The sequence below is a fragment of the Petaurus breviceps genome, unplaced genomic scaffold (genome assembly GCF_028583685.1).
Source record: "Petaurus breviceps papuanus isolate PSGF00001 unplaced genomic scaffold, PetGlider_PUasm1.0 77, whole genome shotgun sequence".
In the NCBI taxonomy this organism is placed as follows: Eukaryota; Metazoa; Chordata; class Mammalia; order Diprotodontia; family Petauridae; genus Petaurus; species Petaurus breviceps.
In genome coordinates, this window is record NW_027186492.1 from 7,574,481 (window position 1) to 7,592,959 (window position 18,479).

The 18,479-nt window shown below is 39.5% G+C and overlaps 1 protein-coding gene across 2 annotated transcripts in view; it reads left to right on the forward strand.

The window, feature by feature from the left end:
- Positions 1-2,048: 2,048 nt before the first annotated feature.
- GOLM2 (golgi membrane protein 2) overlaps positions 2,049-18,479 on the forward strand; it is a 99,870-nt gene continuing 83,439 nt past the window's right edge. The window contains exon 1 of one of the 2 annotated variants that reach the window (XM_069105925.1): positions 2,049-2,787. In XM_069105925.1, the coding sequence (XP_068962026.1) occupies positions 2,461-2,787 (327 nt within the window). In that variant the 5' untranslated portion in view covers positions 2,049-2,460. The remainder of the gene's footprint in view (positions 2,788-18,479) is intronic. The other variant, XM_069105926.1, reaches the window with a different exon arrangement.

An 18,479-nucleotide genomic window follows, 5' to 3' on the forward strand; every position in this document is an offset into this window, starting at 1 on the left:
GATAGATAGATAGATAGATAGATAGATAGATAGATAGATAGATAGATAGATAGATAGATAGATAAAAGATTTTTAAAATATATAGGGGAAATTATAAGGAGTTAATAGAGTGGCTCCAAGTTTTCCCTTAGACTGCACTAAAATCTATCTATAACCATGGACACCTTTATCCTGTTGATCTTGCTTCTGATTTTTGGAGTCATACAGAATAAAACAATAGATCTCTTTTCACCATGACAGTTTTGCATTGATCCTTACAGCTCTTCAGCATTTATTCTCAAAGTCAGTCAACAAGCATTTATTATGCCTTACTGTGTGACAGGTTCTGCAGGTACAAAGGAAGGCAAAAAAAAACAACAACAACAAATAGTCTCTGACCTTCTGGTTACATGCTAATTGGAAAGACATGTAAATAACTAAGTATATAAAAGAAGTACAGAGTAGTTGTAAGGTACTCTGAGGGTACAGGCTTTAGCATTTGGGCTAGGGGATACAGTAAAGGCCTTCCAGAAGGTGAGACTTGCACTGAAACATGGAGGAAGCCAGGGAAACCAAGAAGCAGAAGTAAGGGCTCAGATCACTGGGGACTAGGATATGAACCATCCAGTTTGAGGTTAGGCCAGTCTTGATAAGAAATAGTTTGTTGAAGAGAGTAAGGTGTAAAAAGACTGGAAAGATAGGAAAGGTGTCATGTTCTAAAACAAGGTAATTCAGTACCTTTAATGGTAATAGACCTTATACCTGCTTATGGTTTTTATTCACAGACCCAGGGTGAAAGAGCTAGGGTATATTCAGTGAGGATAAAGTAATTGGGTAGTTTTTTTCTAATTCACTACAGTTAGGGCTAATGAGTAACAATCTGCTACTTCTCTGTTTCTGCTTAATCCAGACTGTGCTTAAAATGTTTCTTTAAACCCAATTAGTATAAACCCACTAGACTTCTGTATGAGTAGTGTAATAAATGGGAACACACTCTATCCTGAAATGCAATTCAATTCTTTTGTGCTTATTATCTTGAAACCTTCAAAGCCATCCTCACCCCTTCCCAGCTTCCATTTATATGGTGCTGGCTTCTCCGATTAAAATATAAGCTCCTTGAGAGCAAGAACTATCTAACCTACTTGAGTATTTTTTTTTATCCCCAGTGCCTGACACATAGTAAGAGCCTAAGCTATGTATCACTTCGAAAGATTTAAGAATTCTAATCAACACAAAGACCAAAGATTCCAAAGGACTCATTATGAAACATACTACTCACCTCCTAACATAGAAATTAGAGATTCAAGAGTGCAGGTTAAGACATTTTTTGGAAGTTGACAATGCGGAAATTCATTTTGCTTGACCATACATGTTTGTTATAGGGGTTTTATTTTTCTTACTTTCTAAATTGGGGGACGGAGTGGTAAAATGGAGGTTGACTGATTTTTCGTCATTTGAAAAAAAAAATAAAAATAAAACCACCAAAAATGATTTAAGTGATTGAAAAAAGTTAAATTTTATAAAACCAAAAAAGATATTATTAACACTATTTCGTCGCATCGAAGCCATCCCCCCCCTTTTTAAAACTAGGTTACTAAGGTCTTAAGGATCAAGCTTTCCCTTCTTAAAACGTTTCTATTTTTTTTTTTTTTAACGAAAACAACGAGAAAAGGGAATGCTCCGTCTAGGCCACTGCAGCTGCGGTTGCCACGTCCCAGGTCCCGTTCTCATTCCCTGCACAGAAACTGGAGAACGTGCGACATTAGCGGGAAAGGCTGTATCCCGAGGAGCTCAGCGAGAAGAGCGCTCGCCATGAGAGAAGACTGCGGCGCGGAGCACACGAACACCCTTCCGCAACTCCCAACCTTGCGCTAACGCCCAGCTGGGAGTCACCGAGACACTACCGACTCCGCCGCGGCAGCCACGCGTTCCCAAGCACCCGGAGCCCCCGCAGTCAACGAGAAATTAGCCGCCCTCTCGCGAGAAAGGGGCGTCGGCGGAAACCGGGAAAAGCCCCCCTCCCCCCATCGCCGGGAGCTGTCCAACTGGGCGGGCCCCAAGGTAAACCCACCCCTTCCGATTCTTCTCTCCCCGCCCTCCGCTCTCTTTTGGACCCATTTGGGCTTGGTGGGTCCGGGTGAGGTCTTTGCGGGCGCTCCGGACTGGGCCTGCCTCGTGGCGGTTCTCTTCAGGTGGTGAGCCCTAGACCAGGAGAAGGCTCCCGGAGCAGACGGGGGAGAAGGGGACCCGGGGGAAGGAGGGCGGGGCGGGTCTGCCCCTCGCGGCCCCGCCCCTTTCTGTCGGCTCCGGCTCTCCATCCCTCCCGCCTGCCTGGGGGCTCTGGGGCCAGGTCCCCCGGGCGGCGGCGGTCCGACTGAGGTGCTTTCGCCCTGCGGCCGCCTTTGTCCCGCCGCTGCCTAGCCAACCTGCTCGCCCCCCCCCCCCCCCCACCCGCTTCCCGCCAGCGTCTGAGCCGGGAGGATGGTGGGATTCGGGGCCAACCGCCGGGCCGGCCGCCTGCCCTCCCTGGTGCTGCTGGGGCTGCTGGTGGTGATCGCTATCCTCGCCTTCAACTACTTGAGGGTCTCTTCCCGCCACGTCCTGCTTCAGGAGGAGATGCTGGAGCTGCAGAGCCAGGTGCAGAGGACCGAGGTCGCCCGCAGTCACCTGGAAAAGCGCAACTCGGACCTCCTGCTGCTGGTGGACTCGCACAAGAAGCAGATGGACCAGAAGGAGGCCGACTACGGCCTCCTCAGCAGCCGGCTGCAGGCCAGGGAAGGCCAGGGGAAGAGATGTGAAGATGACAAGGTAAGGGCGACCCCTGTCTTCCATTCTCCCTCTCCCCCACCCCCCACCTCCAACTCCAGGCCCTTTCACTCGGCCCGGGATGGACGTATGCTGTTAGCTTACTCTAGCACCTCACAGGCTCCCTTATGCTCCCACAAATCCCTTACTTCTGACATTTAAAGTCCACCCCTTATTCACTCCCATCTTCCATCAACTAACCCCTGCTGAACTGTGTCAGGTAAGTGTAGTTCCTGTTGGGGTTGGCTTGTATGTCTGGGGAGGGACCGCTCCCTCCCACCTTTTTCTTCAAGCTCAGCTGCTGAGCTGGCAGTAGCAGTCATCAGGCTTATGTGGCAGCATCACACTCGCAAACACATAAATCTAGAGACTGCCAAGATTTGGTATGGTTATTATTGCTATCATCCTCATCCTGTACACCCTGAAAGACGTTTCTTTTCGTTCGTTTTTTTTTAAACAAACAAAAAACCAGTTGATCATTTTCAGACTCAGTCTACTCACAGGAGTTATACAACACTTATCCTTTAAGCAATAATTATTTCCACAAAACTATATGTTGGTGATTTTCAAATGTTACCTGTTCTTTCAATCAATTTATATTATCAGAGTCCAATATAACCTGGACATATTTGTTCCATATCCATATAACTTATGTTACATGACAAATTGGCAGCTAAATTTTCATGGAGGGTAGGACATAAAAATGTAAGTATCTAGCTTAACGTTTTATGAAAATGTTTCTCAGTGAGATTTGGGGGAGGATTGGGGAAGTAAAGCATAATTTCTGCTCAGTTCTCTAGGTTTTATATGTTATGCAGAAAATGATAAATGACCTAAGATTAAAAATATTCAAACCACTTTATAAATCCAGTTTTTCTGTTTCGTGTAGCAGAAATCCATAGCTAAAATAAATGCTCTTTATGAGCTCCTTTTTGCTAATCACCTTAATTTGTACATCCTTGATATTTATATGTACCCTTTGTCAAACACAAGTTATGCTTGTGATGTTACATCAAAACCTTATTAGGTATGTCATTTTCCTAGATTTAATATCTTTTTTTAGGCCAGTATCCATTTTCCAGCCTTCTCTTCACCACAAGACTCGACCCCTTGTAACATTAAGATCGAGGTCCTCATACACCTGCTTCATGAAAACCTACCACTGTTTATATCATACGAGCACATGTTTAGAATTAGAAGAGATCTTAGATGTCTTCTAGTTCCACAATTTTGATTTTAACAGATGAGGAAACTGAGACCCTGAGAGGAGAGGTGACTTTTCTAAGGTCACACGTATACTATCAGTCAGGTTTTTAATCTGTATATTCTGACTCCAAGTTCATTGTTCTTTTCACTGTACCATGCTTTCCACAATCTCAAAGGAAGAGCTACCTCTTCTTTCAAAAGCAAACCATTCTACCTCTATTTTGAGCCTCTTTTCATCTTTCTTCCCATGGTCATCTTCTACTTTTCTAGCATCATTGATAATATCTATCTCTGTCTCTGTTTTACCCCTCTTCTGCCTTCACACATAGCACAGCTTTCTCATCATCCAGAAAGAGCTTGCTTTTGACCCTGTAGCCTATTGTTCAACTTCTCTCCTTCCTACATGTTTTGTATTTTTCTCCTACAAAATCCTGTAACCTGTGGTTTACAGCAGCTGCCTCTACTTCCTTGTCTTCCATTCTCATTTTAATCCCCAGTAATTCATATTCTGTCATTACCACTCTACTAAAATTATTTTCTTGAAAATCACCAGTGACATCCTCCTGAACAAATTCTAAGACCTTCTCTTAATTGTCATTCTACCTCATCTGTTTAGAGCATTTGATACTATTATTTTCCATTTCATCTTAAAACTATCTCCTCTCTTGCTTCAATGACATTTGTCTCCTAGTGGGTGTACTCAACATTTCTCCAACTTGTTCTTTTCCGTTTTCTTGGTACTTTTGTCTCTTCTTGCCCTCTGGAAATAAATTTTGTTTTTGGATCTCCTTTAGCTTTAGACCTGTGATCCTAGCTAAACATTCTAATAATTTCACCTACTATTTTTATGCTGATAACTTTGAAATTTCAGATAGGGAAGGGATCTCAGAGGTCATTTAGTCCAACTCATACCTGCTGTTATATCTTTAACAAATACCCATCTGTCACTTGCTTAAAGACTTCCATTAATAGGGAAGACTATTCCCTCTTTAGACAGCCCATTTAACTTTTGAACAGCTTTAATTATTAGGAAGCTATTGAGCTTTTTTATAATCTGCTTCTTTGCAACTTCTGACCATTGCTCCAAGTTCTACCACCTAAAGAATGAGTAAAACAAGTCTTACTATTCTATATGACAATCTTTCCACTGCTTGAAGGCAGTCTTCATGTCCCCTTGGAGTCTTTTCTTCTCCAAACCAAGTATCCTTAGTTCCTCCTTTGTATGGAATGTTTTCTAGTCTTATCACATTCCTTGTTGCCTTCCTCTGCACCAAGGTATAAATATAAACTGTAGTAAGTAGAAGTTAATACAGTACTCTAGATGTGGTCTGAACAGGGGAGAATATGGCAGGACTATCACTTCTTCAATTCCAAACATTGTCCCTCCATTAATGAAGTCTAAGCATATTACCAACAATGACCTGAGTGTTTGTTTCAGGGGTTTCTTTTTTTCCTCAGAAGAGTATGAGGTAGTTAGGGTAGTAAGAGTACAGAAGATAGGTCAGAAAGATTCACAAACAGGACAGCTTTTAAAGTTACATGTTGAATTTATTGGTCACTTGAGGCTAAGATCAAATATATATTTAAAAAGAAAAGCAAACTTTACATTAATAGAGATTTACAGTCTCTAATACAGTTCTCTACTGTTTTACAATCTGTATAGAAATGCTCATTTTAACTGGTGTTTGTTAATTTCAGAATAAAAAAAATAACAAAAAATGAATACTGAATAATATAACTGGAGTGCGAGAAATGGCACAAATAACATCAGAGACATGTGACTAGAAAAGGAGGCGGACTGGTTATATAGCAGAGTGAAAAGTTAGAGATAGATAGATAGAGTATTGCATTGGTATCTGTAAAACATTAAAAGAGCAAGAGTTAAGAGCTGGCCAGGGAGTCCAAACCCTTCATTTTAAAGATGAGAAACTGAGGCCAAGAAAGGTTAAATAACTTATCCAGAGTCACACAGATAACAAGTGACTGACATGGGATTTGGGCCCATTTCTTTCAAACTTCATGTTTAGCATTTTATCCACTATATCATTCTTCCTCTGTAGGAGATCAATGGAAATATTTGAATGGAATTGTATAAGATGAGGAGGCTTGGGTAGATTATAGTCTGTATTCGTAGAAGGAATACCTGTGAATTGAATCAAGAATCTATCAAAGTCAGATTACATTAACTTGTTTGGCTGTTATGTCATGTAGTTGACTCATTGAGCTTATTATAATGTACTAAAACTCACTTTTCCTTTTTTGTGTCAACTGTTGTCTAGCCACATCTCCCCTGTTCTTAATTTATGTACTTGTTCTTTTGGAATCAAAGTAGACTTGAAATTTAGTCTTATTTGATTTAGACTGTTATATTAGCCTGCTGAAATCTTTCTAAATCTCAGATTTGTTGTACAGCATTCTGACTATCTCTCCCACCTTGTATTATTTGTGCATTTACGAAGCATATCATTTATACCTTCATCAAAGTGATTGATAAAAACAGATGAGAACAGAACCAAAGACAGATTCCCTAGAGTCCTCATTAGAGATCTCCTTCAGATTTACATTGATCCATTAATTTTTCTTTGGGCCCAAATTGTACTAGTGCAAATCCATCTAGCTGCAATTCTGTCTATTCTATATTTCTCTATTACATCTATAAAACTAACATAAGACTTCATCATACACTTTGCTAAAATTCAGTAAAACATTTCTCTAATCTACTAGTCTAATAGCCATGTGAAAAAAAAAGGAAATGAAGCTAGTCTAGCATAATGTATTATTTTTTAAAATTTATTTATTTTTAGTTTACAACATTCTGTTCCATAAGTTTTTGAATTCCAAACTTTTCTCCCCTTCTCCTTCCCCCTTCCCCCCAAGACAGCATGCAGTCAATCTAGGTTCTACATATACCTTCACATATTTTCACAATAGTCAAGTTATAAAGAAGAATTGTAACCAATGGAATGAACCACAAGAGACAAGAAACAAAACAAAAAAGAGAGAGAGAGAGCAAATAGTTTGCTTCAATCTGTATTCAGACTCTGTAATTCTTTCTCTGAATGTGGATAGCCTTTTCTATCATGAGTCTTTTGGAGTTGTCTTAGAACCTTGCATTGCTGAGAAGAGCCAAATCTATCAAAGTTAGTCATCACAGATACAATGTGTCTGTAATTGTGTAGCATAATGTATTCTTAATGAACCTGTGCTGGTTCTTAGTGATCTATTGCTTCCCTTTGTGTATCTTCACGTACCATCTATTTCAATAATAAGTTCTAGAATTTTTTTCAGGAATCAAAATCAAGCTTATTGTTGTATTTATCATTTCAGTTGTTTTTTTTAGCAGTGTTTGACTCCTCATGACCCATTTGGAGTTTTCTTGGCAAAGATACTGGAACTGTTTGCCATTTCCTTCTCCAGCTCATTTTACAGATGAGGAAATTGAAGCAAACAAGGTTAAGTAACGTGCCCAGGGTCAGATAACTAGTAAGTGTTTGAGGCCAGATTTGAACTTGGGAAGATGAGTCTTCCTGGATCCAGGCCTGGCACTCTATCCACTGTGCCACCTAGCTGTCCCCTATTAGTATACAGTTTGAATCAATATATTCAGCTATAGTCTCTTATCTTGAATGTCTTAGTGTATCTCAAATTCAACAAAATATATTCATCCCTTCATATTCAAGGAGCAGGGAATGCTAGGGCACAGGACCCCCATAAATATGAAAACTGTGTATAGCTCCAGACCCCCGGATCTTCATTTTTAATAATTCTGATATTAACACACAAAACAATTAAAACAACGCATCGTACCCATAAAAAAGTTGCAGTTTCTATGAGAGAGAGATTAGTATCTCACACACCATATGGAGTCCTCACAGCTTCTAGTGCAGCTGCAGCAGCTGTTTCACCAATTTCCAAGTATAAGATACAGTGATCACAGTGAGTTTTTCCTACATAATTTGATCTGGATGATAGGGAGACAAAGAGGAGGTGTTTCTAAAGAGAGTATGTAGCCTGTAGTTCTTTAGTGCACTGAAATTTTTAACAAAATTTAACTGTTTGTAATAAATTTATGTATACTTGTTGTATACATAATATTTATGTATACTTATTGTAATAAATGATAAAATAGATGAATAATATATAGTATTTATGATTTACTAATTTTTTTTTAGTTTTCTTTACATAGTGCATCATCAGTGATTTTCTGCAGTACTCCACAAATCCCAGAAAATTCCTATTTAATTATCAATGACCAACCCTCAAATAACCAAAACAGTCGATGTGAAACCTGAGAATGCCAAGAGGTCACTGTAGTATGGAATAGTAGAACACTAAATGGAGAGAAATGAGAGTTGACTTCAAGAATCTGTAGTGCCACTAATTTTAACTATATGATCTTAGAAAAGTCATTTAACTCTGAGACTTGATTTTCCAAACTTTAAAATTCTGTGTTGCATTAAAATTTGCCATCTCCCCTTGCTTTGTCTCCACTTCTCAACTTTTTCATCTCCGTCAATGATATCATTATTAGATATCTGAGAATAATATGATTCTTCCCTTTCATTCCTTGTCTACTAACTTACCAAATCCTGTCCATTCTTTGGAAATATCTGTTATATTTTTCCTCCTTGTTCCTAATGCAGCCACCCCAGTCAAACCCATTAATCTAATTTTTATTACTACAACCCCATAACTGATCTCCTTGTCTCCAGTCTGTCCCCTTTCCATTCTATCCTGCACAAAGTGAGGACCAGAAAAGTATGAGGTCACACAGATAGCAGGTGGCTGATAGCAGAATGCGGAGCCAGCATTCAGATTCAGGACCTCTAACTCAATATCCATTGCTTTCTACTTCATCACATTTCTTAAGGACCTGCTCACTGACTTCCTAGATACTCTGATTCTCAGCAATCTTATCCTTTTTCAAACTTTTGTACTTATACAACACCTCTCAGTGCTTGATTATGTATTGTGTTATGCTCATACTTTTGTGTTATTGTTTCCCTAACCAAATCATACTTTCTTTGAAAGCAGAAATGTCATTTCTTATTTGATTAGTTTCTCTTCTATTTATTGGCTTAACCTGAAACAGGTTTTTCATATATTGTATTTGCCTGACGTCCAAATAGAACTTTTCTTCCAAATGGTTGTCTTTTATTCTGATCTTTAAAATGCACTGATCTTTAATATGGAATAATAATAACAATACCTTAGTTATGCACGATACTTTCCCTTTTTGCTTCAGTGCCTTATTTCCTTTCTCTTTGTCTTGTCACTTCACTTTGGTCCTATTTACAGAGAGTCCTTTGGTCATAGGGTTGGAGCAAAGTGGAATCTTCAGATGGTAGGAAAGCCAGGTATTTGTGTCTTCACCTTTCTAAGAACTTGTTAGGACTTTGTTGTATAAAAATTGTGATTGAGAATGTGGGTATAGAATGATTGGCTGAAGTACTAGGGCTCCCTGTTGTTTTAGTGCTTCATTACTCCTTTTTGGAAGTGAAATAGGATTGCTTTGAGGATGTGCAGAAAATCATTGAAAAGTATTCAACATTACTTCCTACATTTAATTACAGCTTCCTTCTAAAGCAGGCATTTTGTGATTAACTGATATGCCTTTGGAAGAAGGAAACAAATTGCTGGCCTAAAACTTTAAAATCTTAACAAGTTTTATTGAAGGATATCCTTTGTATAGCTAATAGACGTCTCCAGACTTTTATATAGATGAAGATGAAGTGGAATGCTTTTAAGGTTTTTGTCTTGAGTGGGGTCTCCACTAAGACCACAGAAACTGTTAGTGTCAGGTTGACCAGTGGGGGAAAGGGGTGGGAGATGGTAAAGGTGGGAATTCTTCAAATGGATGGTAGGGAAATTCAATGGTAACTCCTTAGGAAGATTGCCTCAGAGACAGCTTTATTCTAGTTATTTGGGCAGCACAGAAGTTTGCAATCTCATATCAGTTGGTGGGGAAAGGAGAAGAGGGTACTAGCACCTGTGTTATGAGGTGAGGTTGGGGAGAGGAGCACAGTAGTGTCAGTTCATCTAGGTGGTACACTATAGATGCCATAAGGTTTTCCCTTTTTTAAAACAAAAAAGTTCATACTATTAATATACATTAGAATTATTTGATTTGGGGCGGCCAGGTGGCTCAGCAAGTAAGAGCACCGGTTCCAGTGTTGGGACGACCTGGAGATCGAATCCCGGGCTCAGACACTCAGCACCACACCCAGAAATAACTGGCCGTGTAACCTTGAGCAAGTTACTTAAAAAAAAAAAAAAGAATTATTTGATTTTCTAGTTTCCAGCGATTCTAGGGCAGTGATTGACTGAATGAAGTGGTAAGAATGGGGTGAGATCACTCATTTTTCTTATCTCTGCTTAGGAGGAATAAATATACTATTTATAGCAGGTGTGGGGAACCTGCAGCCTCGACCTCAAGGCCACATGTGGCCCTCTAGGTCCTCAAGTATAGCCCTTTGACTGAATCAAAACTTTACAGAACAAATTCCCTTAGTAAAAGGATTTGTTCTGTAAAACTTGGACTCAGTCAAAAGACTGCACCCAAGGCCCTAGAAGGCCATGTGTAACCTCAAGGCTGTGGGCTCCTCCCCTCTGATCTATAGGAACTAGGTTCTACAAAGAAAAGTACTTCTCTTGGGCAAACAAACCTTATTAGAGATCAGGGAATTCATACATGTGAGAACACTTCTAAGTAAATAAAGGTAGGAAAATGTTCAGAAACAGCTCACAAGATATTATTCACCTGAGTAGGCTCGCTGGACAGAAATGTTGTAAATGTCATGATTGTGAAAAAACTCAGTCAGTAGCCATCCATTACAGTATTTCAGAAGGTTCATACTGGAGAGAAACCATTCAAATGCAATCCTTGTGGGAGGGTTTTCAATCACAGCTCTCACCTGTTTCAGGTTGAGACAATAAATAAAAGAGAAACTAATCAAATACTCTTGAGAAAAGCTATGGGGGGGGGAGGAGGAGGGTGCTTGATGGTGCAGTGAATAGAGCACTGGCCCTGGAGTTGGGAGGACCTGAGTTCAAATCCAGTCTCAGACACTTAACACACACACACACATACACACAAAACTAGCCTGTGACCTTGGGCAAGTCACTTAACCCGAGTTGCCCTACCTTCCCCCTCAAAAAAGAAAAAAAAAACCTATGTGTGTAATGAATGAGGGTAAACTTTCAGAGATCGATGAAACCTTTTATTAAACATCAGAAGTCACATGAATGAGAAGCTTTATGTATATAATTGTGAGAAACCCTTTGGGTATAGACAAACATTCGCATCAAAGGAATGCTACTGCAGAGAAAACCTAGTTATATTTGAGTTGACCTAGATGTATATTTTATTTTTAGTATGTTTCCTGTAGGAAGTATAACAATAGATTTTCTTTCTGGACCTATTTTATAAATATTTTTCTTTTAATGGGAAAATAGAAACCAGTCACATTCATTGTTTTAAATAATAAAGTTGATTCACTTAAAAAAAAAAAGGCCTGTCTTGTACAGGCATTGTTACAGTTTTTGAAAGAAGAAGAGACCTTCTCACCAGTTTAGGTTTTTTTTTTTATCGTTCAGTCATGTCTGATTATTCATGACCTTATTTGGGATTTCTTGCTAAAGGTACTGGAGTAGTTTGCTATTTCCTTTTCCAGCTCATTTATAGATGAGGAACTGAGGCAAATAGTTGAGTGACTTGTCCAGGGTCACACAGCTAGTAAGTGTATGAGACCAGATTTGAGCTTATGAAGATGATTCTTCCTGATAGAGCCCATGCTTCACCTCCACTTCACCACTTAGCTGCTCCCAGTTTAGGTATATAAGGAGAAATAATAGAATTATGTGGATAAGCAGAAAACAAAGTAACCTAAGTAGTTTTTTTGTCTCTGACTGATTTGATCAAGGCCTAAAGAATAGTTCTGAAGTTGTCCTTTTTGGTGAAAGGAGAGCTTTATCCTACTTCTGCTTATGAATGTTGACCTAGATAGGGTTGGGGGTAGGAGAACTTCACAAGGATTTTAATATTAAGGAGTTAAAGTTTCAACTTGCTAATACAGTTATACATAAATGTATACAATCTCTAATAGTTAATCATCAAGCATTTAATAATCTCATACTATGTGCCAGGAACTGTGGTAGGTGTTTGGTATTCAAAAAAAAAAAATCTTTGCACTCAAGGAGCTTAAATTCAAAGTGGTGGGGATGGGAGAGGACAGGAACAACCCAAAATGCACATATGTAAGTATTTATACAACATATTCAGGACACATACAAGATAACCTTGGGGGAAGATAATAGCCAGTGGGGAAGCCAAAGAAGGCCTTGTGCAGAGGTGGCACAGTATCAGTTTGCTTATATTTGTAGAGAGGCTGGCAGTTAAGTTTTTAGAGTTCTAAATATTAGATATATCCTTACTGGGGCGGCCAGGTGGCGCAGTGAGTAAGAGCGCTGGCCCTGGCATCGGGAGACCTAGGATCGGTTCCAGCCTCAGATACTTAGCACCCACACAAAATAACCCCAATTGCTTTAAAAAACAAAGATATATCCTTATTATGGACAATATGAACATTACATTATGAACAGGATCATAGAACTACAAAGATCAAATGTTATGGAACACATCATGGCCTCCTTGGGCACCAATTGGTTAAGCAGTAAGTAAGTTTTAACTCATAACTTCCTCCCTTACCACCATTTTCTACCTCTTGGTCTGGTCACAGTAACTAAAACAATAGTACTAAAACAACATTGATTCTAGAAAGGACAGCTTACTATCCATAGAAATTATCAGACCAGAAGGCCCTTTCCTGGCCACCATAACATGTGTTCTTCCTTTTAGTTATTATGAGCTTCTTGAGGGCAGGAACTGTCTTTTTGTGTTTGTATCCCTGGTGCTTACCACGGTGCCTAGCACATAGTATTTTTTGAATGCTTTTTGTTTCATTTAGTCATTTATGAATGGGTTCAGTAACACATGAAGAGGTGGGATTTAGTTAACAGAAAGCCTTAATGAATTTAGATTTGATGCAACAGATTCTTTTTCTTCACGACACTATTTGTTGCTTTTCTTGAAAAACAAAATTTCATGTCTAACAACCTTAGGAGGCAAGCTGCCAGGATTTGGAGGTGGGACCTGGAGGAAGAAAACAGTAGAGTGTCTCTGTCATTATGTCTCTCTGTCTCTGGCTGTCTGTGGGAGCTCTGTCATTTTCTGTGCCTGTGTCTTGCTCACTCTATGTCTGTGTCTTTTTGTGTCTGCCACACACACATATACACATACACACACACATGCAAGAATTCTTGTGTCTCATGTTGGCAATTCCACCATTGCTTATAGAAGACTATCCAAATGACTCCTGCTGAGCAGCAGGTTAATATTTTTGTTTTCTCAGGCCAATTTGTCCCACGTGTAATGACAAGATAATTTCTTAAACTTGTGAAAACAAGGTCATGTTTACTTACTTCAATGCTTCCTTATTTACTTACCTTTACTGAACTTGGCTCTCCTTTCCTCTTTCCTAAGCCAGATCTCCTATTTTCTTTTGTACATACATCATAGCTCTTGGCAGGATTGTGTGAGCTGCTGATTTGGAATCTGTGGATCCGGGTTCCCCTGACCTAGTGCATAGAGTCCTGGACCTGGACCTGGAAGTCAAAAAAAAAAACCTGGATTCAGATACTTTCTCTGATACTTTCTAGCTTTGCGAGCCTGGTCAACTCACTTTACCTTACCAAGCCTGGGTCTTCCCTTTTAAAATGGAAGTAACAATTGCTGACTTACCTCTCACAGTTGTTGTGAGACTCTAATAGATTAATATATGCAAAGCACTTTGCAAACCTTCCCTCTTCCCCCCAAAAAGAGAGAAAAAGACCAACTACCAGTCCCCTCCCAAATTCCCATTCCTGTTCAAACCGGCTCTACTCTTCCTCCAGGTCACCCCAGCTGGGTTTCCCTTAGCCCTGTGGCATTAGATCCTCTGGAAATGCCTACTCTGTTCTCATCATACTCTTCTGCTTCCAGGAACTTTTTCTCCAACATCCCTTCTATTTCCATTAAAACAAAATCTGGTTTTCCCTAGTTATTTCTCAACTGTTGGTGCTAAAAGTCTGTCTTCTAGTTTCCCTTGATTCGCAAGGCTGGGAGGACTGGCTGCTTCTCACCCCTCACTGTACTTCTAAACCATTTGCCATTATCCTTCAAAAACTTTTCCAGTGAAGCCCATTGTAGTGAATTTATTCCATGTAATGAGTTTCAGTATTCATATTGACCACCTTTCACAAACAAATAGAACGGTTTTGTTACTACTTTGTCAAATTTATGTATAAATATATATTTACTATTATAAAATATGTAAATTATAAAACCATACAATTAAATATATAATTTAAAATAACTAAATAACAGAAGGTCGCAATTTCTTTCAGCTTTCAATGTTCTTTGTATGTTGAAATGTTTGTGTCTATGTATGGTTAAGTCTGCAATAAAAAAGAAAATTTTTAAAAAGTCTACCCTAGTGACACCTTCTATCATTTTGCCTTTCCCACTCTCTCATTTCTGTGTCGTCCATTGTTCCCCTCTTTTTCTGGTTTCAGTGGCTTCCATTTCTAGCTTTGACTGCATTGTCTGTCACTTTAATGTCTACTAGCTACCATCTTAGAAGCCATCATTCTTTTAATACTGATAAAACATGATGTAATCCTCAACCCTGGGTTAGATTTATCCACTGATTTCTTATCTTCTTCTGAGCTGCAGAGCTTCATTGGAAAAAGTCATAAAGTCGAATTGATTTAATAAGTGTATCGTATTCCCTGCTCTTTTTACGAAGGGGGACTGTGAGTATGGAATATTGCATATACTGTCAGACATGAAAGATAAGTTTTACTGGAACTATTTTTCCCCCTTTTAAAAATCTTTTATAAGGTATTCCTTTTTTTAAAACAAAAAAGTTATTTAAAAAAAAAAAAACAGTGTCTCTGGGTACCATAGGACAGAGGGCTTTATTCAGAAATGAATGTGATTTTTAAAGTGTCACTAAAAATAAGATTTTTTAAAATGTTTGGTATATAGCTTTAGCTGAACCCAGACTGCTTCTGAGTAGCCCCTCTATCTGCTCTTAACTGCCTTATTCCTTGCAGTGACTATTCCAGAACTTTTCACATCCTAGTCTTCAATCAAAACCTGATCCCCTCATACTTATAACAGATGATTTTGCCTCCTTTGCTGAGAAGATTGAGGCTATTGAGTGGTTGAATCTGATCAAGGGGAGCTTTAAGCTGAAAAATAAATCTTTCTCTCATCTGAACTTCCTTTAGAAGGGCTTCACTATCTTCTCAGTTACCCAGATTCATAAGCTTAGTCTTCCTTGCATCTCCTTTTTTCTTCATTCTTCATATTCAATTGCCAAGTCTCATTAATTCTCTCTCCACAAGAGACCTCAGAAGTTATCTAGTCCAACCCCCTCGTTTTATGGAGACTTAGGGAGTTTAAGTGGCTGACTCAAGACTGTTGTTACTATTCATTTATTTAAGTTGTGCTCAACTCTTTGTGACCCTATTTGGGGTTTTCTTGACAAAGATACTGGAGTGGTTTGCCATTTCCCTCTCCTGCTCATTTTATAGATGAGGAAACCCAGGCAAACAGGATTAAGTGACTTGCTCAGGGTCACACAGCTAGGAAATGGCTCAGGCTAGATTTGAACTCAGGAAGATGAGTCTTTCTGATTCCAGGCCTGGCATTCTATCCACTGTGCTACTTAGCTGCCCACTATCTGTTCAAGATTTTTAAGTGGTTTCTTTCTCTTTACTTGTTCAGATGCCATCGTCATTCAAACCATCAATACTTCCAATCCAGACTGTTATGATAGCTTGTTTAGTGGGTGTGTTCAGAGAGGACCAGCACCTCTGGTGTGAGGGCTTGTTGAGCCTTGTCCCCTCATTCACCTTTGGTGTCCACTTGTCCCTCAACTTTTACCTGTGGCTCCAAGAACCTTTAGCATGTGCAGCTACACCCCAATAAAACCACCTCAGCAAATGGACTAAATCAGGTTCAGGGTAACCAACAGGCCTCAAACCTAGGGGGTATGTCCACCCCAACTGTGTAAAGACTTCCTCTGGCAAAATGTGCAGATGAGAATTGGCAGAAGCAGGCATTGTAGAACACTTAGAGATTGGAGACATTGAAGAAACCACAGTCATCCACTGCATACCAGGCTGTTGCCAGCCACCTTGGCTTTAGTCCTGCCATTGGACTTTGATGACTTTGTGATGCTCTGCCTCATTTAAATCCAGTTCACTCACAAGTCAAGATATCATCCATCTCATCATGATGTCATTGGTCCTGTTCAAAAATGAAGGATGCAGACTGGAGGGGTGGAGCCAAGATGGAGGAGTAGAAGCACAAACTTGGTGCAGGCTCCCCTCCAATCACTTTGAATACATGTAAAAAAAATGACTCTAAACAAACTTTAGAGCTACAGAACCAACAAAGAGACAAAGAGAAACAAAGCTCCCACTGAAAGAAGCCTGGCAGGCCGACAGGATCTATCATACCAGGCTGGGAGCTGAGCGCAGCCCCACATGACCCGTATGGTTCCCGGCCCTAGGGCAGCTCCTGACCAGTGGCAGGCCTGAAGCAGACTTCAGGGGAGAGAATCACCAGCAGCTGTGGTGGTTTCCAGAATTATCAACCCATAAATGCCAAAAAGAAAGTAAAAGGTCAGTGTGGAACTTTGTGGGAACAAGGGGACCAAGAGCATAGTCCAGCCCCTATCCCCAGGGTGAGAAGCAGTGGCAGAGGCATAGCAACTGTGCAGCCCCCATTTCTGGGCTGTCTCAGGAGCTCCTGGCTTGCAGATTGCCAGGGGGACCAAGCGATCATTCAGAGCTCTTGCTTTAACCTGCTTGGATAGTGGTCCTGGGGTGTGTGACCAGTGAGCCGGAACTTGTGGTGTCTGTAAAGAGGGCTCCCAACTAACGGCTCCAGCAGCTGCGAAAAACCCAGCAATTTGAGACAAAGCTTTCTCCATTCTGGAAGCAGAGTTCTACTGTGGCAGAGGGCTCAAAAATCAAGTAATTGATTAGCAAGATAAGCAAGCCCAGGAAACATAATCAAACCATAGATTCCTTTCTTGGAAACAAAAAGGATCAAGGCATGGAGTGAGAGAAAGACAACGAAATCAGAACTCCTGTATCAAAAGCATCCAAGAAAAATATGAACTGCTTACAGGCCATGGAGGAGCTCAAGAAGGAGTTTGAAAATCAAGTAAGAGAAGTAGAGGAAAAATTGGAAAGAGAAATGAGAATGATGCAAGAAAATCACGAAAAGAAAGTCAACATCCTGCTAAAGGAGACCCCCCAAAAAAAACCACTGAAGAAAATAACACCTTAAAAAATAGGCTAACTCAAATGACAAAAGAGGAGAAGAATGCCTTAAAAAGTCGAATTTGCCAGATAGACAAGGAATTTCAAAAACTCACTGAAAAGAATAACTCCTTCAAAATTAGATTGGAGCAATTGGAAGCTAATGATTTTATGAGAAATCAAGATACTATAAAACAGATCAAAACAAATGAAAAAATAGAAGGCAATGTGAAATATCTCATTGGAAAAACCACTGACCTGGAAAATAGATCCAAGAGAGATAATTTAAAAATTCTTGGACTACCTGAAAATCATTATCAAAAAAAGAGCCTAGACATCATCTTTCAAGAAATTATCAAGCAAAATTGCCTTGATATTCTGGAAGCAGAGGGCAAAATAGAAGTTGAAAGGATTCACCAATTGCCTCTTGAAAAAGATCCCCAAAAGAAAATTCCTAGGAATATTATAGCCAAATTCCAGAGTTCCCAGGTCAAGGAGAAAATACTGTAAACAGTCAGGAAGAAACAATTTTAGTATTGTGGAAACACAATCAAGATAACAGAAGACCTAGCAGCTTCTACATTAAGGGATTGAAGGGCTTGAAATATGATATTCTGGAAGTCAAAGGAGCTAGGACTAAAACCAAGAATCACCTACCCAGAAAAACTGAGTATAATGCTACAGGGGAAAATATGGTCATTCCATGAAATAGAGGGTTTTCAAGCATTCTTGATGAAAAAACCAGAGCTGAACAGAAAAATTTGACTTTCAAATACAAGAATCAAGGGAAGCATGAGAAAGTAAACAGGAAAGAGAAATCATAAGGAACTTATTAAAGTTGAACTATTTACATTCCTACATGGAAAAATGATAATTGTAACTCATAAAACTGTTTCAGTATGAGGATAGTTGAAGGGAATATATATGTATAAACATATGTATATATATATATATATTTATGTATAGGAGGGTTTATGTGTATTTAAATATATATGTGAGTGTGGGCATATGTATGTTCATATATACATAGAGGGCACAGGATGAGTTTAATATGAAGGGATGATATCTAAAAAATAAAATTAAGAGGTGAGAGAGGAATTTTTTGGGAGGAG